At 44.1% G+C, this 23,604-nt stretch overlaps 1 protein-coding gene across 1 annotated transcript in view; it reads right to left on the reverse strand.

Annotated features, from left to right (window-relative positions):
• The window catches only part of slc19a1 (solute carrier family 19 member 1), a 49,466-nt gene that overhangs the window by 18,869 nt on the left and 6,993 nt on the right, over positions 1-23,604 (reverse strand). Inside the window, exons 2-4 of the mRNA XM_055638410.1 lie at positions 15,877-16,477; positions 12,688-12,858; positions 5,161-5,353 (exon numbers count right to left, since the gene is read on the reverse strand). Coding sequence (XP_055494385.1) covers positions 5,161-5,353; positions 12,688-12,858; positions 15,877-16,477 — 965 coding nt within the window. The remainder of the gene's footprint in view (positions 1-5,160; positions 5,354-12,687; positions 12,859-15,876; positions 16,478-23,604) is intronic.

Here is a 23,604-nt window from a genome sequence, read left to right on the forward strand (position 1 = left end):
ATACTTGAGGAGGGATTTGCTTGATCTGATGCCTAAATCAGATGTTTGCCTGTTCTTTACAGGAGACTCAACATCTCTCATCAATCTGGGTTCCCTAAAAGTTCCAGCCTTGCTCCTCCCCCTAACAGGCAAAGCTTCCCCATTACTCTTGCTAACTGACTTTTGAAAGTCCTCCACTTGACAGACATCCCCTTACCTGCAATCAGACACCCCAAAATGACCTCTGCAATTTCCTACCTAATAGCTTCCAAATCGGCCTTGATACATTTTTAGAATAATTTCTATGCTTCTCCATTACTATTTTAAATCGAATAGTCACACTCACTGGTCACAAATTGGTCCCCCACTTTGTTCACGTTTCCCTCCCTCATTCCCCAAGAGGAAGCCCAATGTTGCACCCTCTCTAGTACAGTCCACTAAATATTGACTAAGGTTGCTTTTTTGAACACATTTAACAATTCCACCCTGTCCAAACCCTTTACAACATGGGAAATGGAGTCAATAACAGGTAAGTTTGAATTGTCCCACTGATACCATCCTATTATTTTTACAGCTAACTGTAACCTACACATTTGGTCCTCTAACTCATGCTGACTATTAGGAGGCCTATAAAACTCTCCTATCAAAGAGATATGTGAAGAGAAAAAGATTAGTTAAACCAAATGTAGGTCCCTTGCAGTCAGAAACGGGTGAATTGATCATGGGGAACAAGGACATGGCAGACCAATTGAATAACTACTTTAGTTCTGTCTTCACTAAGGAAGACATAAAAAATCTGCCGGAAATAGCAGGGGACCGGGGGTCAAATGAGATGGAGGAACTGAGTGAAATCCAGGTTAGCTGTGAAGTGGTGTTAGGTAAATTGAATGGATTAAAGGCCGATAAATCCCCAGGGCCAGATAGGCTGCATCCCAGAGTACTTAAGGAAGTAGCCCCAGAAATAGTGGATGCATTAGTGATATTTTTTCAAAACTCTTTAGATTCTGGAGTAGTTTCTGAGGATTGGAGGGTAGCTAATGTAACACCATTTTTTAAAAAGGGAGGGAGAGAGAAAACGGGGAATTACAGACCAGTTAGTCTAACGTCGGTAGTGGGGAAAATGCTAGAATCAGTTATTAAAGGTGGGATAGCAGCACATTTGGAAAGTGGTGAAATCATTGGACAAAGTCAGCATGGATTTATGAAGGGTAAATCATGTCTGACGAATCTTATAGAATTTTTCGAGGATGTTTTTCGATGATGTAACTATTAGAGTGGATAAGGGAGAACCAGTGGATGTGTTATATCTGGACTTTCAGAAGGCTTTCGACAAGGTCCCACATAAGAGATTAGTATACAAACTTAAAAGCACACGGTATTGGGGGTTCAGTATTGATGTGGATAGAGAACTGGTTGGCAGACAGGAAGCAAAGAGTAGGAGTAAACGGGTCCTTTCACAATGGCAGGCAGTGACTAGTGGGGTACCGCAAGGCTCAGTTCTGGGACCCCAGCTATTTACGATATATATTAATGATTTGGACGAGGGAATTGAATGCAACATCTCCAAGTTTGCAGATGACACAAAGCTGGGGGGCAGTGTTAGCTGTGAGGAGGATGCTAGGAGGCTGCAAGGTGACTTGGGTAGGCTGGGTGAGTGGGAAAATGCATGGCAGATGCAGTATAATGTGGATAAATGTGAGGTTATCCACTTTGGTTGCAAAAACAGGAAAGTAGATTATTATCTGAATGGTGGCCGGTTAGGAAAGGGGGAGATGCAACGAGACGTGGGTGTCATGGTACACCAGTCATTAAAAGTAGGCATGCAGGTGCAACAGGCAGTGAAGAAGGCGAATGGTATGTTAGCATTCATAGCAAAAGGATTTGAGTAAAGGAGCAGGGAGGTTCTACTGCAGTTGTACAGGGTCTTGGTAAGACCACACCTGGAGTATTGCGTACATTTTTGGTCTCCTAATCTGAGGAAAGACATTCTTGCCATAGAGTGAGTACAGACAAGGTTCGCCAGACTGATTCCTGGGATGTCAGGACTTTCATATGAAGAAAGACTGGATAGACTCGGTTTGTACTCGCTAGAATTTAGAAGATTGAGGGGGGATCTTATAGAAACTTACAAAATTCTTAAGGGGTTGGACAGGCTAGATGCAGGAAGATTGTTCCCGATGTTGGGGAAGTCTCGAACAAGGGGTCACAGTTTAAGGATAAGGTGGAAATCTTTTAGGACCGAGATGAGGAAAACATTTTTCACACAGAGAGTGGTGAATCTCTGGAACTCTCTGCCGCAGAAGGTAGTTGAGGCCAGTTCATTGGCTATATTTAAGAGGGAGTTAGATGTGGCCCTTGTGGCTAAAGGGATCAGGGGGTATGGAGAGAAGGCAGGTACAGGATACTGAGTTGGATGATCAGCCATGATCATATTGAATGACGGTGCAGGCTCGAAGGGCCGAATAGCCTACTCCTACACCTATTTTCTATGTTTCTATGTTTCTATGATTCTTCCCTTCCCGTTTCTAAGCTCACTGGATGATCCTCCAAGAAGTAAAACACAAAGTGCTGGAGGCATTCAGTTGGTTAAGTAATATCTGTGTTGGGGAATGGACGGATGCTGTTTTGGGATCAGGACCTTCTTCAGTTCATGGCGTAGGGGAGAGAAAGTTTGAGAAGAGAAGTGAGGATTGGGCAAAACCTAGTAAGTTTTAGGTAGATACAGATGGATGGAGTTTGTGACAAGGGCTAGAGGTAAAAAAGAAACACCAAAGTGTCAGATAAGGAAAGAAAAGTAGTGAAATGTAAAGCCAGAGAGAATATGTGAAGAGGGATGGGGGGGGAGGGGCTCAAAGAAAATATGACATTCAGGGATGGGAGTGTATGGGGGCGGAAAGGAACAGGGTGACTGAGACGGAGGGAGATTGTGGGAGAAATGGGCGTGCCACGGTGGGGTGCAAGAGAAAGAGAGAGCATGTGGGGTGGTATTACATTAAATTGGTGAATTCCTATACTCAACTCCTCTTGTTATGAAGGCCAACGTGCCATTCGCTTTCTTCACTGCCTGCTGTACCTGCATGCTTACTTTCAGTGACTGATGAATAAGGACCCCCTAGATCTCGATGTACTTCCCCTTTCCCAATTTGGCACCATTCGGATAATAATCTGCCTTCCTTTTTTTGCCATCAAAGTGGATAACCTCACATTTCAGGACATTGAGGAACTGCATCTGCCATGCATCTGCCCACATTACCCAAAAGAGATGTCCTAGTCAAAGTCCCTTGAGAGCATTCAGCATAGCGGTTCTCCAAGAGGCAGAGTCACAGTTCACAACTGCCACCCCTTAGATCTTTGTGTCATCTGCAAATTTGCTAATGTTACTTTTAATTCCTTCACCATCTAAATCATTTATGTATATTGTAAATAGCTGCGGTCCCAGCACCAAGCATTGTGGTATCCCACTAGTTAGTACACCAATTTGCAGGACAGCGCAGTGGTGTAGCGGTAGAGTTGCTGCCTTACAGCGGCAGGGACTCGGGTTCGATCCTGACTACGGTGCTGTCTGGACGGAGTTTGTACATTCTCCCTCTGTTGATCCTCATGGGTTTCTAAATGGCTTACCCCTTATTCTTAAACTGTGGCCCCTGGTTCTGGCCTCTCCTAACATCAAGAACATGTTTCCTGCGTTTAGCGTGTCCAAACCCATAATAATCTTATGTTTCAGTAAGATACCCTCTCATCCTTCTAAATTCCTGGTCCTCTGATTTCCCTCCCACACTGCAAAGAGGTGCAGTTTGTATGTTAATTGACTTTGGTACAATTGTACATTGTCCCTAGGATTGATTTGTCTCACTGGGCCGAAGGGCCTGTCTCCATGCAGTATCTCTAACGTCTAAAGTCTATAATGATCCCCCTTTTATTTATAATCTGCTTCCTATTTTCTTAACCTCAATTTATCCACATCCCTGCCAGCATCTGCCCACTCATCCACACTATCAGACACAACCCAGCTTTGTGTCAAAAATTTGCTAATGTTACTTTTAATTGGGATGTGGATGTATATTGAAACCTGGGTCCCAGCACCAAGCATTGTGGGAAAAACACCCACGAGAGCGGTGGTGCAGACTCCACACAGGGACAGTGTTGGGGTCAGGATTGACATCTCCCTGGGGTTTTCTCATTTCTGGCATTGTGTTAGGCTTTGGTACAATTGTACATTGTCCCTGGGATTGATCCGAAGGGCCTGTCTCCATGCTATCTGCCACAGTAAACTCCCCCCAGTATGTCATAAAAAGCTCTGGATCCGGAGCATGTAAAAACCCCACGTAGATTACACAGACAGTGTGCAGGATGATCCGGGACACTGGCATTGTGACACTGCACCTCTCCTATTCTGCCAAATGTATCTGATGTATCCATTGTTCTAATTTGTGCTTGTGTGTGTGCGGTTGTGTGTCAGTGTGTGTAGAATTGTTTCATTGAGGGTGCCTGTGTTCTTTATCTCATATCAGAAGTATGGTGTTTCTTTATCTCATATCAGAAGTTTCTTTATGAAACTATTTAAGTAGGCCAATGCCCTAGGATGTTTTTTTTTAAATGGATGATAGCCAACAATCCCTAGAGGAAGTTATTGTTTCAGTAGTTTGATGCACTGCTGTCCAAAATCATGAGGTGCTATGTTAGTAAAGGCAAAACTGGTATACTGAGGCATCCAGATTTATGATAATTGGCGAATAAAATCAGAATTAAAAACCTTCTTGTTCAAACAAAACTGCAGCCTGCTGTTGTGATCCAAAACTGTGATTGGACAGGCTGTGAAAGCAGATTTAACAAACTCAGTCTCTTTTTTTGAAATGTTCTGAAAAGTTCTGAGAAAAGTACAGAGGTAGAGCTGTGGGTCTGATTCAATGAGCCAGCTGAGGCTTAAGAGTTGATTTCCTTCCATTTAACAGGTTTTTCCTATTCAATTTTTCCTCATCTCAAGTGCAGCTGCATGTACAGTATGCATTGCTGCCGAGCTAGGCATGCATTGCTCCTTACGAGACGTATTGCTCCTAAACGAGGCATGCATCGCTCTCACTTACCTCGTCTTTTCCCTAACTCTGCATCTCCCTCCATTCCTTCAACACGGAATCTTACCCCATCCCCATTCCAGGGTAAATAGAGATGTGTTGTACTTACATTGCAATGGGAACCAGGAGCTGGTGGCTGCTTCGGAACAGGACAAAGCCCATGTAACAGATCCAAATGTTGCTGGTGGTGTTCATGAGGAAGAGGAGCCCGGCTTGCAACGCTGTGATGATGAAGATCACCAGCTCCGCATACAGCGACCAGCGCAGAGTTACGTGCCCGGCGGAGAAAGATGCAATGGCACCTACCAACAAGACGAAGAAAACCAAGTGAGAAATCTCTGGGAGCTCGAAGTGGGAGAGAACCATGTCTTGTGGCATTGGCAATGGAATTCAAAACCAAGAGCTTCATATAGTGCAAGTTGGGCAGGTTGGAATTAGTTTGGTTTGGACATACAGCACGGAAACAGGCTCTCTGGCACACCGAGTCCGGACCAACCAGCGATCCCCATACACTAACACTATCCCACACATGTAGGGACAATTTTACAATTCATTTACGAAAGCCAATTATCCGACAAACCTGCACGTCTTTGGAGTGTGGGACAAAACCGGAGCGCCTGGGAAAAATCCACGCGATGGGGTTTTCTATTGGGCTGAGATTAGGTAAAGAGGATGAATGATCCCAGTTGGTTCCTGTTCCATAATTTCCAAATGAACACCCAATGAATGTGTTATTGACGGTTTCAGCAATTTGCTTCCAGTATCAGCAGAGCATCCCAGCTTTGGATTAGTAGGTTGTCAATACACATCCCTCAGAGCTACAGATGTGACTGAACTGCAGTTGGTTACAGAGGGAATGCTGGTGACCAGAGGTATCTCCTCCTGAATGGGACTTTGAACAGGTCCCCTTCTACAAAGATTTCCTGTCTTCTTCTTCTTGCGTAAGACGTGCACAGCCTAAAGTAAGACAACTTGTTCTGTTTGATCTTCTGTTTGTGCATGCCAGGTTGATTTTACAGGGTGCCAGGGTGGACCATGTGAAGGTTGCAATCTCCCACCCCAAGATTTCCTGTGGAAATTTATGAGGGTACGGATAGAGTAGATGGCAACTTCCCCTTGGCACAGGAAGAGGTGGGAGATACATAGATAAGGAAGAGTAAGGTGTGAAAACAGGACAAAGGGGCTGGAGATCAAGGAAAATGTAAAACAGAACATTGTTAGCTGGGAGAAGGTAACAACAAAGCAAACAGAGATAAAATGTAATCTCAGTCTACGTCTCCCTCTGAAGAAGGGTCTCGAACCGAAATGTCATCCATTCCTTCTATCCAGAGATGCTGCCCGTCCTGCTGAGTTACTCCAGTACTTTGTGTCTATCTTTAGTAAACCTGGGGGCTGTTCAGGAGAATGTGGGGAGATATTAAAAAAGGAATATGGGCAGGATTAGCCCAATTGAGTATTTGATGACTAGCATGGACAGTGGGCTGAAGGGCCCATTTCCATACTGTTTGATCGTGACAATTTCAAGAACAGTAGGGGGGGAACTCTCACCGGTCCTTTAGGTCACAGTTACCCCTCGAGATGCATCACTAAGACAACAGACTGTTTGGAGTTTTAAATCATGGCCATTTTGTGGGTTCCCCCTGTGCAGTGATCGACGGCTCTAATTCCTGACATCGCAACAGTGACTGCACTTTGTCAGCCTGGAGGCGGTGTAATCATTTGCAAGAGTGCAGGAAGAATGGGGAAGGACTGCACATTGTTAACATTTGACGACTGTTTATGCCAAAAGCAGTACGCAAGTTGCCAAACACAACTTGGTGAATTTATTTTAGAAGCATAAAATAATCTGTTTACACCTAGGGTCTACTGTATATCTGTGAAGTCAAAATTAAATTGTCATTACTTTTTGGCGGAGTGTTCTTGGTATGATCATTGGCACCTTCTGTGCTTTGCTGCCTGCCATGAGTTTGTTGTTCTAAGTCATTCCTTGGTTTGGCTGAATGTATTTGTCCCATAAATTGGTTGCCTGGTCTCAGAAGCATTGCTTGGACTGGCAATGTATGAAGTCAACAAGTTCCCTGGACAAGTATCAATCTCACAATCGCAACATAGCTAGAACCAGACTTTGGTGTAAATAATCATACTTCTTCCAAGGAGCAACTAAAAAAATATTTGTCGTTTCTAGAAGTTGAAGATCTCAAGACATTTCCCTCACTTTGTTGCCTACAGCGTGGCATAAGGGGTGAGGAAATAAAGTGGTGGGTGAGTGCACAGTGGGTGAGTAAGAGTATGAGATGAGAGATTAGTAAGAAAACCAGAAATATTTGCATTTATATAGTAACAAGCATCACCTCGGAACAAATCCAAGGAAATACACAAGAACAACAATAAACAAGACCAGGATTAGGGCCTTCAATTAAGTCAATATTGAATTCCTATAATTACACTTTCTTAAACCATTTCTTTTTCTTGGACCCTGGCCAAGTCAGTGGATAATTTTAAGGTGGAAATTGATAGATTCTTGATTAGTACAGGTGTCAGGGGTTATAAGGAGAAGGCAGCAGAATGGGGTTGAGAGGGAAAGATAGATCAGCCACGATTTAATGGCAGAATAGACTTGATGGGCCAAATAAACAATAGACAATTGGTGCAGGAATAGGCCATTCGGCCCTTCGAGGCAGCACCGCCATTCTATGTGATCATAGCTGATCATCCCCAATCAGTACCCCGTTCCTACCTTCTCCCCATATCCCCTGACTCTGCTATGGCCTAATTCTGCTCCTATATCTAATGAACATGATTCCCCTGGTGTCCAAACCATTAATTACATATTACTAAACAATTGGCGATTCACATCGCATTATTATTTATGTGTGTTGATGTCTGAAATATACCCACCTCAGTATGACCAGATCCTTACCCAGAGAGAATGGTCACAGATTCTGGACTCTCAGTATCTAGCCTGCCAATCCATTCTTCTAAACCCTTGTGAATATAGAACCATGAATCTTAATCTCTCCTCACCAGACAACAATCTGTCCAGGAATCAACCCCAGAAACCTACTGTACATTCCAAGGAAACTATGCTATTTCATTTGTTTGGTATAATCGCTAATGCTATGCTCCACATATGGTCTCAGTGCCGTCCTTGCCCCTGTCGTAAACACACACTCTTCACTCCAATCCACAGACTTAATATCAATATTAGATTAATTACAGTCCTTCGTTTAGGTTTTGTGTTTCTGCACACCTAAATCTCTTTGAACATCAACATTTTCAGATTTCTAGTTATTTAATAACTTTCATATTCTTCCCGCCTTATATTTTTCAAAGTTTTACGTAATTTTGGCCCACTCATTTAATCAACCCTCAACTCTCTGCTTCTCCTGACTTGCTCCCCTAGCTTTGCATCTTCTGCATCTCAGATACATTGTGCACTTGAGTCAACAATAAAATATTTAGAGAGCCAATTCCCAACACGGACCCTTGTGGGAAATCCACAACCCCACAATTTGGTAGCCGTCAGGTTTCTAATTAAACCTCCATCTATACCTACACACTATTTTCAGAGCTGCCAACTCGCACGCATTGAGCGTGAGACTCACACATTTCACCCAATTCTCACGTTCTCACGTTCTCACGCTGATCACAGAATTTCTCACGCTTTGTCGTGAGAAATTCTGTGATCAACGAGAATTTCAAAACTAATATCACCTGCTTGTGTGCCCGTCTGTTGACAAGACAGCAGCATTCTTATTCTCTGTTATTCTCACTTGACCGAACCGTCACACACCTCCAAACCATGTCCCCATGCAAATTTACATTGAAAGACACGGACCGGGCAGTGAATAAAAGTCCCCCAGCGCAGCAAGTAAGACCATGTCATGCTCCCAGTGGCAGTCGGAATTTAACGATTTGCTGGAAGTGGCTGACATGAGCGAGGCCGGCGAGCGGCAGGAGAGAGGTACATGGGCCGCGGAACCGGGGGGGGCTACAGCCCCCCCACTTTTTTGGCTAGACATGTTACAATATCTCCAGCTTTGGACGAGGCGCTGCTCTGCTCTGAGCAACCTGGTCATGGGTGTTGGAGAGCCAGGATGGAGGGAGGGATGGAAGCAGAAGCAGTGGCAGGAAAGATGCAGATGGGGAGTCGGGCTGGCAAGTGTTTGCTGGGCAGGCGAGTCACTCGGTGCAGCTCCGGCAATGGAGCAGCCTCAGTGTAAGAGTCCCGGGCCATCAGGGGCGTCGGAAGCGTGGAGCTGCGGCCGTGAGAGTCTCTGTGTCGAATTCGCCCTGGCGACCAGCATGGATCAGGCTGCAGCTCAGTGCATCCTAGAGGACAACCAGTGGCTGCTGGAAGTAGGTACCAAGCACTGGGTAGAAGCGGTGGAAAATAGTGGCCTTCAAATGGGGTTGGTTGGTTGGAGAAAGCATCCTACTTGCCTGCTAGATTTTCACTTACTGTAACTGCAGGAAAAATGTTCCCAATGTTGGGGGAGTTCAGAACCAGGGGTCATAGTTTAAGAATGTGTAGGCCATTTAGGACTGAGATGAGGACAAACTTTCTTCACCCAGAGAGTTGTGAATCTGTAGAATTCTCTGCCACAGAAGGCAGTGGAGGCCAATTCATTGGCTATATTTAAGAGGGAGTTAGATGTGGCCCTTGTGGCTAAGGGGATCAGAGGGTATGGAGAGAATGCAGGTACGGGATACTGAATTGGATGATCAGCCATGATCATATTGAATGGCGGCGCAGGCTCGAAGGGCCGAATGGCCTACTCCTGCACCTAATTTCTATGTTTCTATCCTCAACGAGTGTAATCAGATGGAAACTGATTCAGATACGATGTTTAAGAGCTTGTTCAAAGAAGGGGCATCTTTTAAAGAAGTGACAGAGATACTTGCAGGGGAATGTGTGAGGAGGTTATTATTTGTCTTTAATTTTAGCTTGAACCAGGACACCTGAAGATTCAAAGTTTAATATAGTAATTGTGCTGCTACTGACTCCAACCACCCACGTAATGAATACCATCCAATCCGGGGGTTTTATTTTTCTGATGCCATTTAAACTTCATTTGGATTTCAATCACTTCAACGTAAAAGTAATTGGGAATGGGGAGTATTGGACCAAAAATTTGCCATCAGTACATATTAACTGTAATATAATAATGTATGCATGTAAGTAGGTGCAATCAAAACAAAGATCTTTTTTTTTATCATTGCTGTGTTATGAATACCACAGAAAATATGATGTACTCTCAAGATCACATTAAATAGAAAATTATTGCTTAAATATATATTGTTATTGGACTTTGCATTTTGGAAAAGTCCCAGCTGAGAGGAAGACAGCAAAATACTGAAAATATTGGGGGTGAAAATGACTTCAGGCCAGTTTATTAGGAAAATGAAAGAAATGGTAACAGAATACTTATACAGCTGAGTGAGTATAATTTTATGGATGAAAAATTGTGTTCAACCAATTGATGACTTATTTGACAAAGTAACTAGCATGTTAGATAACAAGGAAGCCAATGGATGTAGCAAATTTTAGAAATGCAAAATTTGGTCCATGAAGTGCCCCATAAACAATTATTGCATTAGATAAGCACCTGTTGACTTGAACGTAATAGGTTAAGTCCAGGGGGTCAGATATGTGGCTTTATGTGTGGGCCAAATATATTGTCAGTGCAGAGGCACTAGGAGCAAGGCCAAGTATGCATCCAGAGTCAAGGTCTGGAATAGTACTAGGTGTGCAGTCAAAGTGCTCGGACAATGGGAGTGTTCAGCACTGGGAACCTAAGCAGGTAAGCAGCTATGATCAGCGTAGAATAGGGGGCCAGGTGTAAGGCTGGACTCAGGGTCAGGAATGAGAGAAGGTATGCAACTGGAGTCAGGGTCAGAAGTAGTACCAGGTGTGCAGTGAGACCCAGGTTGGTCAACATGGGCCAAGTGCTTGATTATAATCTGATTTCCATACATGAATACACTAAGATCATTCATGTGCTGGACTTGTTGATCGGAGCCTGGCTCTACTGTGGAATGTAATTAGGAATGTAATTTAGCCTAACCTTATTGTAGCTAATCCAATTTAAAGCATAAATATTGCATTCAAGTGTAAGTTAAAAGATTTGCTACAGTATGCACCTGATAGCACAATTTCAAGCTGAAAAATGAAAAAAGCTCCATGGGACGGGGGGCACCCCCCTCCCACACACTCCCTCCCGCCCCCCCCCTCGGTCGGTACGCTCCCTCAGACTTGGTCTCTCGGAATTTCTCACTCCCAACTTTCACCCAATGTTGGCAGCCCTGTATTTTAATCCAGTGGAAAAAAAAGTTTTCTACTGGAGCTAATCAAATGCCATTTGGAAACCCAGATGTACTACATCCATTAGTTCCCTCTAAATATTGGATTTGCCAAACACAATTTTCTTACCATGAAACTACATTGCCTTATCAAATGAATATATTCTTTTGTGCCTAAAACTGCATAGTTAACAGATTCCATAATTTTCCCGACTTATTAGATTGATAACTGGCCTAAGGTTCCTATTTACCCTCTTCCTCCTTTCTTGAACAACATTTTCCACCTTTCAATGTACTTAACAGTTACAGCATACAGGAAATATCACGATTCGTCACAAATACATTTATTATCTATTAATGTAGAGACCATTTTTAAAACCCTAGGATGCGGTTTCATCTGGTCTCGAAATATTTGGACCTTTGGTTTTACTAATTCCTTCAATGCTCTCTCTCTTTAAAAATATTAATTATCTTAAATTCACCGCTCTCTTTACACCATTTGGACCCGTGTTTTATTCTTTATGGCCTTTTCTCTGAAGATATACGGCATAGAGTTGTTTGTTGACCTACAGCACCAGAGATCCGGTTTAAATCCTGACTACCGGTACTGTATATTGAGTTTATACCGCATGGGTTTTCTCCAGGTGCTCCGGTTTCCTCCCACATTCCAAAGACATAAGATTGTAGGTTATTTGGCTTTTGTAAATTGTTCCTAGGGAGTAGGATAGTACTAGTGCACGGGTAATTGCTGGTCAGCGTGGACTCGGCGGGCCAAAGGGCTGTTTCCACGCTGAATCCGAAAAATATGTTTTTTAACTGGATTCATCTGTGCATGTCTGTACAATTTCCTTTTCTTCATTGTAATATCTTCCATCTCAGGGCCTCATGGCGGCTTGCTACTTATAATCTGTTATTATATTTCTTGTTGATTACACCCTATTCACTTTTTTGATAACTTGTTCTCATTTTTTAAATGGCTTCTGAATACTGTATTCTCATTCTGTTGTTTATTAGTGGGGTGCTGGATGTCCACAGGTGTAAGAGCCTTTTGTGGATTGACAGCATAGATGTTGAGTTGATGTCTCCTCTGGCTGGGAAGTCTAAAGACAGGGATTGCAAATTAAAAACAGAAAATGAGGAAATACTAAAAAGGGTCTGGTCGTTATCTGTGGGAAGAGAAACAGAATTCACGTTTCCAGTCAGGGAGCTTGACCCACGGATAATTTTCTCACGTTTTTTATTTTGAATTGGAGACAGACAAATAATGTGATTCATTTGGGAGGCATATCGGCCGTACTCTCACTGCATTCACAAGAGCACTCATTTTCCTTACCAAGTAGTGTTGCAACTGCATCCACACCTCCATTGTAGATGCCCCTGTTTTCTCTGGATGGCGAGAGGTTGTCCCAGAGGATCTGTACATAGTAGACCACCAAGTAATAGCCAGTAGAGTTAAAAACCCACCAGAGGGACCACAACTTCAACCGTGGAGATCGGACGGTATCTGCACCGAGAAACAAGGGCAGGGAATGAGAATCAGGAGGAGAGGCTTTGTGTCATGTCTCACCACAGAACATCTATGAGAACAAAACCACCAATAACATTACAGGACTGCCTCAGAAAACACGGTTTTAACCAACAAGCATGTACAATCATCAGAAGCACATTGCTTATCCTGGTGTCAACCAATGGTTTACCTGGTACCACTAATGAATCTCGTCAGAGGACTGTGAGTTCACGTCTTACTTCAGAAAGTCAGGAGCACACCACAGTGATGAGCAAGTGCTGGCTTTCTGATCAATTGTGGTGCAAAATATAGTACAGTAATATTTTGCAGAGCAAAGCACATATTGACAGAGTAACCGAGTCTGATGCAAGGTCCCGAACTAAAACATTGCTTATTCATTCCCTCCATTGATGCTGCCTGACCCACTGGATCACTCCAGCATTTTGTGCTTTGCTCAAGATTCTAGCCATTGCAGTTTGTTATGCCTCCAATATTTTGAAAAGCATTTGAGTCCAGATCAGTATTTACTTTAACTAAATTATCCGCCTGCCCTCACATTGTTAGTTGTGGGAGTTAATTGTTGACATTTTTTCCACTGACTAGGCTTAAAGGGCAGAAGGCTGGCCTTGTGTTTTGCAAAATTCTGCATTCGGGCAAGTTTAGCTTTCGTAGTTTCCTCTACCATCTAAAGGCGATGTTACAGAGGGGTCAACAACTCAGAGCTGCAAGATCCCTCTCAATGGAGATGATCACTCCGAGTGAACTAAATTCCTGGCAAACCTTAAGCACAACACCACTTGCAGTAAGATGTAGACGCGAGGAACTGCAGATGCTGGTTTACCAAAAAAGACAAGTGCTGGAGTAACTCAGCAGGTCAGCCAGAATTGTGGAGGACATGGATATTAGACATTTTGGGTCGGGGCACCACTTCAGACTGATTGTAGTAGGGGAAAGAAAGCTGGAAGAGACTGGGGCGGGACAAAGCCTGGCAAATGGATACAGGTAATGGGAGTTTGAATGGCTGATGGGTGTTCAAAGGCCAGAGATGAAAAGAAGACAAAAGACTGTGAGTAAGGAGAGACAAAGTGTGAAATGTGAAGCCAGATAAAGGGTATAATTGTGTACTAGTCATGTCTCTACTATTTATTTCATTCCCCTTTCATGTTTTTCCTCTACCTGCTAATTTTTGTAAGGTGTCCTTGAGACTCTTGAAAGGTGCCCATAAATAAAATTTATTATTATTATTATTATTATTATTATTATAATTGGGTATTTTTAAAGCAGAGATTCTGCTCAGTAGGTTCTTGATTTGTAAGGGCATCAAAGATTACGGGGAGAAGCCAGGAGAATGGGGTTGTGAGGGAAACATAGATCAGCCATGATGGAATAGTGCAGCAGATCCAATGGGCCAAATGGCCCATTGGATCTCTAATGGTCTCTAAGAGATATAGGTGGAAGAGGACGGGAAAAGGGATAGTGGGAGTAATGAATGTGTATGAAGTGGGACACAGAGAAGAGGGGAGGGAAAAAGGGGTAGAAGATTTGAGGGTCGCCTAGTCTCGCTGATGTTAGGGCAGCCACATTGGAAGCACTGAATACAGAAAATGAAGTTAGAGGAGATTTACGTGAACCTCTGTCTCACCTGGAAGGGCTGCGAGGATCCCTGGATGGATGTGTGGGAGGAGGTTTAGGGACAGGTGTTGCATATCCTACAGTTGCAGTGGAAAGTACTTAGGATGTGCATGGTTACTGCAGGACGTGTTGAGTGAACCAAGGAGTTGTGGAGGGAGTGGTATCTGCGGAAAGAGATGAAGATGGGAAGATGTTTCTGGTGGTGGGATTATGTTGAAGGTGGCAGAAATGTCAGAGAATGATGTGTTGGATGTGGAGACTGGTGGTGTGAAAGGTAACAACCAGGGGGTTTCTGTCCTTGTTCCGTCTGGGGAAAGGGGGAGGGAGATCATGGGTGTAGTAGGATCCATCTATGACAGTCGGGAGGGGGAGTACTAAAGAAAGAGGTTTTCTAAAGAAAGAGGATATCTCGGAAGTCCTCAAGTGGAAAGTCTCATCTTGGGAGCAGATGCAGTGGAGATGGAGAAATTGGGAGGAAGGCATGATGTCTTTGCAGGAGGCAGGCTGGGAGGAGGTGTAGGCCACATAAATGTGGGTGTCAGTGGGTTTATAGTAGACTGCGTCTGCAATCAATAGTCAGTCACCAATTGCAGTAATAAAAGGTTCCACATTTCAAGGATATAAACTCTGAGGCAGCGCAAATAAAAAAAATAGAGAAAAAAAGAACAACGGGTCGTTTAAAGCAAAATCACGTGCAAAATGTAATGGTCATTAATCGTCCAATTGTGAAGCCATGAATTGATCTGCTTTCCCACAGATGGAGAGAGCCAGGTGTGGGCATGATGGCTTGTAGGGAACTTGGGTGAGGAAGCACTTGTGATGAAGCCTCCTGGAATCCGAATTCATCAGAATACTGGGGATAACTGGGTTAATTTATGATGAACATTTGATGGCACTGAGCCTGGACTCGCTGGAGTTTAGTAGAATGAGGGGAGATCTCATTGAAATTTACCGAATAATAAAAGGTCTGGATAGAATGGATGCGGAGAGGACAAATACATTAGTGGGAGAGCCTAGGACCAGGGGGCACAGCCTCAGAATAAAAGGGCGTGCATTTAGAAAGACGAGGAGGAATTTCATTTCATTGCCACAGACAGCTGTGGAGACCATCTTTGGCTATTCTTAAAGCTGAGACTGACAGGTGCTTGATTAGTAAGGGTGTCAAAGGTTACGGGGAGTAGGCAAAAGAACAGGGATGAGAAGGCAATTTAGATCAGCCATGATTGAATGCGAGTGAACTCAATGGGCTAATTCTGCTCCTATGACCTGAGCTTATGAACTTTGCGACACCCCTTTTATGCAGCTGGGAGTGGCAGATTAGACTTTGTTCTCCTATTGCATGGACTCACAAATGCAAAGTAATGTTAAAAAGTGTACACTCACTTTTGAGCTCCACCATCATTTTCACCAGAGCCGTCTGCCGCCAGTCCCATCTCCGAGGGGCCTTGGGCTTCTGGCTAACCAGCGTGATAGAGGTCGGCTGCATGGCATCCACCTCATACATGGCTGCTCCGTTGGCCTCCAGGGCCCTCCTGTTGAAGAACATGGTCCGTTTGGGCCTCTTGAGGAAGAGGGTGAGGGTGAAGGCGAAGGTCACAAACCCCAGGGAGATGTAGTTCAAGGTGCAGAAGGCCATGTCCCCCAGCGAGACGAAGAGCTGGCCCAGCACCGAGCTGACAAAAACGCCCAGGAGGACAGAGGAGCGCGAGTAGCTGGCGACCTTCTGGTACGACTTGGGCGTGACCAAGGTGAAGATGTAGGAGGAGTAGGCAATGCGGGCCGCCATGGTGATCCCATAGAAGAACTCCATGAACTGCATCTGCAGCACGGTGGTTCCGAAGAGCAGCAGCAGACAGATGGCCACATGGCTGACACTCTGCAGGATGAGCACCGGCTTGTAGCGCAGGTAGTCTGTCATCAAGAAGATGGGCACCAGCACCGACATGTAGGAGTACGACAGCACCGGCGTTATCTCGTTGGTGACCTGCAGAAAATAACAAGAAGGGGGCCTTTAAGCCAGGTTTCTCAACACTAATGAACCTCCTACTGAAGAAGGTGGGTCTCGACCCAAAACGTCAGACATTCCTTCTCTCCAGAGATGCTGCCTGCCCCGCTGAGTTACTCCAGCTTTTTGTGTCTATCTCCTACTAATATTCCTGAGTGTCAGCACAGGAGCATCATCAAACTCATCCAGACATCAAGCCGCAGTGGGGGATATGAAAACCAAAGGCTTGGGCGAGGACAGTGCTGGGTGATGGTTGGTGTGCACTGAATGGGCTGAATGCCATTTGGTGTGTCTCTGTGGTTGATGGAGTGAAGGGTTGGAGTGGTTTAGGTTAACAATCATGTAGGGAGGACAGTTCACAGGGAATTCCTGATCTTGCATAAATAAACCCAGATAGTTAACGGGACGGATGCAAATGGCAGAGCAACCCATTGTACAATTGTACGTTCACAAATTATAGGAGCAGAATTAGGCCATTCGGCCCATCGAGTCTACTCCGCCATTCAATCATGGCTGATCTCTGCCTCCTAATCCCATTTTCCTGCCTTCTCCCCATAACACTTGACACTTGTTTAATCAAGAATTAGTCTATCTCTGCCTTAAAAATATCCACTCTTGGCCTCCACAGCCCTCTGTGGCAATGAGTTCCACAGATGAACTACCCTGCGCAGTGCAGTCGTGTTATGGATTGAGCCACAGCTCCAGGGACCCGTTTTCAATCCTGACCTCAGGTACATCCTGTGCGAAGTTCTCAGAGGGGATGGTGTTCAATCAGCATGATTTAGGAACAATCCACTGCTTTAAGTCTGCAAGTCTGGTCCTGGGCATCTATGAATTGGGAAATGGCACCATGAGGTGACAGAAGCAGGGGTGAGCAGATGAGTTGAGGCTGGAGATGCAGCTCCGCAGAGGTGTAAGTAGATCTTTGTGGTGCAAGATGCAAGAGGTTGAAAGTTCAACTTGGATCATGTCACATCTAGTTACGTTTAATCAGGATATCAGGGAACAGGGTATAGGAGAAAGTTCATCCAGGATTAGATACACAGTGTACACAGACCATAGAACACCAAACATAGAACAGTACATAAACAGGCCTTGCCAGTGCCACATGAGCCATATTAAACTAATCTCCTCTGCCTCACATGATCCATTTCTCTCCCTCCCCTGCATATCCAGGTGCCTGGTGGATGGTGTGTCATGCCAAAGGCTGCAGATAGGATGAGATGGTACAGAAGATCCAAGTTGAAATTGTCATCTGTGATGCTGGTGAAATTCATCTTGATGCTAAGTGATTGGAATGATATCGGAAGGGACATTCTGTCTATTGTACCCTGCTGCTTAATCACAGAACTTGAATTCTCAGCTGTAACTTGAAGGAGCTGCACTCCTTAGTGTGGCACAACTGATATGAAAGGATTGTGTGTGATGGCAACAGGCATATCTACAGAGGCTGAGAGAGAGAGAGACAGACAGAGGCACAGACAGAAAGGCAGAGAGAGAGAGAGACAGAGAGACAGAGAGAGAGAGAGCGAGAGAGAGAGAGAGGGAGAGAGGGAGAGAGAGGGAGAGGGGAGAGGGAGAGAGGAGAGGGAGAGAGAGAGAGAGAGAGAGGCATATAAACAAATGTGAAAGAAAGGCAGGATCACTTGATTTGGATGACGCCACTGAGCAGCATTGATTTGCATCTGAATGCAGAATGGGTGGCGATTGTTAGAACTACTTATGCAGTAACACAGAGATCACAGTAACAGATACTGTTTGTTATTAAAATAATAACATTAATTTTATACATTGAGGTCAAGAAAGGGACCTTTGATTCATATTCTATTTTGATGGGGTTTATTTGGACATTGGCTCAGGCGTGGAACTCTGTAAATGGCTTTCACAATTCAACACAGTTAATAATCTCCACAGTCTTCACACCAACCATCATCCATCTGTCAACTATTGCACAAGAAATCTTCCACAGCCGACTCACCAGGGCTTCTCAGAAAAATACGTGCTTCTGGACAGCTAATTCCCTTTATCATTTTGTTGACAAACCCAATGTCTTCTCTGCTCTCTCCAATTTACATAATTTCACATTCGGTTTCAGTGATGTGGTTAAGTCCAAAACTCTGGTCTTAAGTTCAGTCACGGTCTATTCTCGTTGTGTGTGGGAGGAATTGGGTAAAATAGATCGAGTAATTAAGGTGACGGTATTTCCACGTGTGTTAATTAACTGTTAAATCTGCGGGTTACACTAACATTGCTGATATAGTGAACAGTGAAGAAGGTTAACTAACATTATAACAGGATCTAGATCAACTGGGAAAATGGGCAAAGGAATGGCAGGTGGAATGTAATTCAGAGAAATATAAAATAGCATTTTAGGAAGCTAAATCGGGCCAATACATACACAATGAATGGCAGTGCCATGGGATGTACTACTGATCAGAGAGACCTAGGAGTACTAATACATAGTTCCCCAGAGGTGGCAACAGTGCAGTGACGAAGGGGACTGGCACGCTTGCTTTAATTGGCTGGGCATTGAGTGTAACAGTTGGGATGTCATGTTATGGTTGTACAGAACATTGGTTAGAAGGCACTTGCAATACCATGTGCAGTTCTGGTCGCTGTCCTACAGGAAGAGTCAAGAGTCCAGTCAAGAGTGTATTATTGTCATATGTCCCAGACGGGACAATGAAACACTTCCTTGCTGCAGCACAACAGAATATGTGAATATGTAAACATTGTACATAACAGGAAAGAAAAATAAAAAGTTCAATAAATTACAAATATAGTGCAAATAACAAATAATAATATAGTCTTTTGCAGATCAGAGCTCATAGTTTATTTGTTGTGTTTAATAGCCTGATGGTTGTGGGGAAGAGCTGTTCCTGAACCTGGTCGTTGCAGTTTTCTGGCTCCTGTACCTTCTTCCTGATGGCAGTGGTGAGATGAGTGTGTGGCCAGGATGGTGTGTCATTAAGCTAGAGAATATGCAGAAAAGATTTACAAGGACTGGAGGGCTTGAATTAAAGAGACTGGGTAGTCTGGGACAGTTTTTCCTCAAGCCAAGGAGGCTGTGAGGTAGCCTTACAGAAGTCTATAAACTTAGGAGGAACATAGATGGGGTAGATAGTCACAATCCTTTATTCAGGATAATGAAGTGTAATCGAGGACATAAGTAATCGAGGACATAAGTGAGAGGGGAAAAATGTAAAGGGAATCTGAGGGGCACATTTAACACAGAAGGTGATGGGTCTGTGGAACGAGCTGCTATAGGACATGGTAGAGGCAAGTACAAAAACAATGTTTTGAAAAACACTTGGACAGGTATATGAATAGGAATGGTTTAGAGGGATATGGGACAAATACAGGCAAATAGGATTTGTTTAGAGAGACATCTTGGTCAGCATGGATGAGATGGGCTGAAGGGCCTGTTTCCATTCTGTATAACTTTATGACCATCACAGACACATTAACACTGATCAAATTTATTCTCCACACATTCCTATCAATTCTCCTCAGATTCTACATGGGGTGTGGAAGGAAACCAGAGCACCCAGAAGAAGTCATGTGGTCACAGGGAGAATGTGCAAGTTCCACATATACAGGCATCTGAGGAACCCAGGTCATTGGAGCCACTAGCTGTGCCACTGAGCTGCCCTTACAGAATCTGCTAACAAAAGACCATTCAACCCATCATACCTCTGCCAGTTGTGGAAATAATTCCCCCGATTAATCCCCACTCACTACTCGTTCCCCAACCGGCCTGAACTCTTTCCCATTACAAGGCCTTTTGAAAGTTAGTCTTGAATAGTGCTTGCACTTCCATTTGGACTTGCCAGGCGCTAAACTAAATAATGCTCTGGGACATAAGAGGCTGGTGCATAAATGAAGGACCCAAGATATTGGAAGAAGGGTGTCAGCATGGTTTGCAAAGTGGTTGCCAGATATAAAACTGTTAGAATAAATGGGTCTATTTTGTGCTGGAGGCATGTTATGAGTAAAGTACCCTAGGCGTCAGTTCTTGACCCTCAGCTGTTTACTATTTATATAATTACCCAGAGAAGAGGTCAAAATGCAAGATTTCTAAGTTTGTACATAATATGGAAATAGGTGGAAGGGCTTGTTGCGATGAAGACATTGTGATTTTGCAACACAATATAGAAACATTGAGTAATTGGGTGAAAACCTGATATATGGAGCCAACTCTTTACCTCACACTCTCCCATCCCTCCCCACCATTCACCTCATTGCCCCCTTACCCGCTTCCTCTCCCTCCTTCGCTAACTTCACCTCATAAGAGAAAGAGCATGTATTTGTGAGATAAATTAGAAATCTGCCTGACCAACAATCAAACAAACAGGATGAAGCTTCTCATCAACCCCATTGTCACTAACAACACAGGACACAGACTGTGTTTAAATCTCCCTCAAGTACAAAAATGTTGGCAGGATGATCTAACTGAGCCATTTAGAACATAGAACAGTACAGCATGGGACAGGCCCTCCAGCCCATGAATTCCATGATGCCACATGAAACTAATCCCTCTGCTTGCACATGTTCCATATCCCTCCATTCCCTGCATATTAATTTGCCTATTTAAAAGCCTCTCAATTGCCTCTCTTGTATTTGCTTCCACAATTGTCCTTGTCAAACACATCTAGGCACCTACCACTATGCACACTTGCCTCACACATCTCCTTTACTTTCTTCCTCTGACTGTAAACCCTTTGACATTTACACCATGGGAAAAGGATTCTGACTGTCTACCTTATCTGCTGTCTACCTTAACTAATCATTTTATTAACGTCCTCAGCTTCCAATGCTCCAGAGAAAACAATCAAAATTTGTGCAACCTCTCCTTCGAGCTGATACCCTCTAATCCCAGAAGCAACCTGGTGAACCTCTTCTGCACCTTCTCCAAAGCTCTACATCCTTCCTACAATGGGGCAACTAGAAATGCACACAATAGTCCAAATATGGCTTCATCAAAGTTTTATAAAGCAGCAACATGCCTTCCTGACTGTTCTAGTCAATGCCTTGACTGTTGAAGGCAAACTACCATACTCTATATCACTCTATCTGCCGGTATTGCCACTCTCAGGGACCTATGAAATTGGACCACAAAACAAATGGATAAATTATTTCATGTGGTGAGGAAACCTGAGAAAACAAATGAGCACAATTTGGAGGCAGGCCAGGCAAGGTGACTGAAACTTTATTTAAGTAGTATGCAATCTTAAGGTGTGGGCTGGGGTTGGGAGGGGGGGGGGGGGGGGGGGGGGGGGAGAGTCTCCAGGGCTTACGCAATGAAGAGCACAGTCACAGCAACTGCAAATGGGCTGGACTATGAGAGGAGGTTTCCACTTGTGGAACAATATCAAATTAGCACTCTAAGTATAGTCAACAACAATGATAAATTCAGGGGAACCCTGTCCCAAGAAAGTGGGACGTGGTGTCACTGGGTGTGGTTGAAATGAAGATTATCAATGCACAATGAAGCAAGGTGGGATCCTGATAAACTATTTCCTCTGTATTATATATGTGCTGCAATAAAGTTTACTCAAATGTGTTACATTTTACATAGTGGGTAGGTTTACCAAAACTCCTCAGCTGGCCCACTGGCTGGGCTTTGTGTACAGTCCAGCACCCGGGCCAACTCATCATTCACCCAGCCACGGCCCAGTCGGTCAACGAATTGCCGTCGGGAATTTGTCCCTTATTTTGACCTTTTGTCCCTTATTTGGGAGTGAGAAAGTTGGTTACCCTAATTGTGGGTAACTTTATTTGAAATGGAAAGCTGCGGAACTGCTATCGAGTTACTAATGAAGCTTTTACTTAATCCTGCAGAACAGGGAGCACAGCTCATTAAAAAAAAAACTGGGCTTGGGTCAGGGAGATGACGGGCCTATTTAAAAAGGATTAGCATAACTTTGTGGAGTTACAATAAGGTTAGAGTTGCCTCCTCTTGCAGAACCAAAACTGCTCCATTGAGGAAATGTTATCCCCTTCCCCACAGACTCCAACTCAAAATCAAGTTGAATCATTTTGATGAAATACATTATTTTACACAACACCTTAAATTGTCTCTGAGCTCTTTGGCGCCAATGAAGTAATTCTGAAGAGCGGTCAATATATTAACGTCGGAAACAGAGCAGCTAAATCGTGCACAGCACGGTGCCACAAACAACGGTGTGAAATTCTTCAGTTAAACTCCAGTGATATGGACTGAAGAATTTCCTGCCTCTCTTCACCATGATTTCAGTGTTTTTTGCACATCCATTGAAAAGGAAGATAGCTTCAGTCAAACAGCTCATCAGAAATATCTCCCTGACATCTACTACAAACCTACTGACTCCCCCAGCAATCTAGACTATATTTCTTCCCACCCTGCTTCCTGTAAAGACTCTATCCCTTATTCCGAATTCTTCCGTCTACGCTACATCTGCGCCCAGGATGAGGTTTTCTATACCAGGGCATCAGAGATGTCCTCGATTCTTTAGGAAACAGGGGTTCCCCTCTTCCTTTATAGATGAGGCTCTCACTAGGGTTTCCTCGCTATCCCGCAGCTTCGCTCTTGCTCCCCCTCCCCCCATTCGTAACAAGGATAGAGTCCATTATCAGAGTTGGACATGAAGACAATGGAGCGGCTATTCATTCGTCTCCTGAGACCACAAGTCGAGCACGCACTAGACCCACTACAGTTTGCATACCAGGAGAACGCAGTCCTCTACATGCTGCACCGGATCTACTCCTTTTTGGACGAACCAGGTGGCTATGTGAGGATTATGTTCTTCAACTTCTCAAGTGTGTTCAACACCATCCAACCACTGATTCTGAATGACAAGCTTAAGAAGATGGGGGTGGACTCCACCTTTATCTCCTGGATATGCAACTACCTGACCGGTCGACAACAGTTTGTTAAGCATGGGGACAGTGTCTCTGGCACAGTGGTGTGCAATGTTGGAGCCCCACAGGGAACGGTTCTGGCCTCGTTCCTCTTCACCCTGTATACTGCAGACTTTAACTATAAGTCTGACACATGCCACGTAGAGAAATGTTCAGATGCACAGCGATTGTGGCATGTGTAAGGAACAGGCTTGAGGAGGAATACA

This window comes from Leucoraja erinacea, chromosome 7 (genome assembly GCF_028641065.1).
Source record: "Leucoraja erinacea ecotype New England chromosome 7, Leri_hhj_1, whole genome shotgun sequence".
Classification (NCBI taxonomy): domain Eukaryota; kingdom Metazoa; phylum Chordata; class Chondrichthyes; order Rajiformes; family Rajidae; genus Leucoraja; species Leucoraja erinaceus.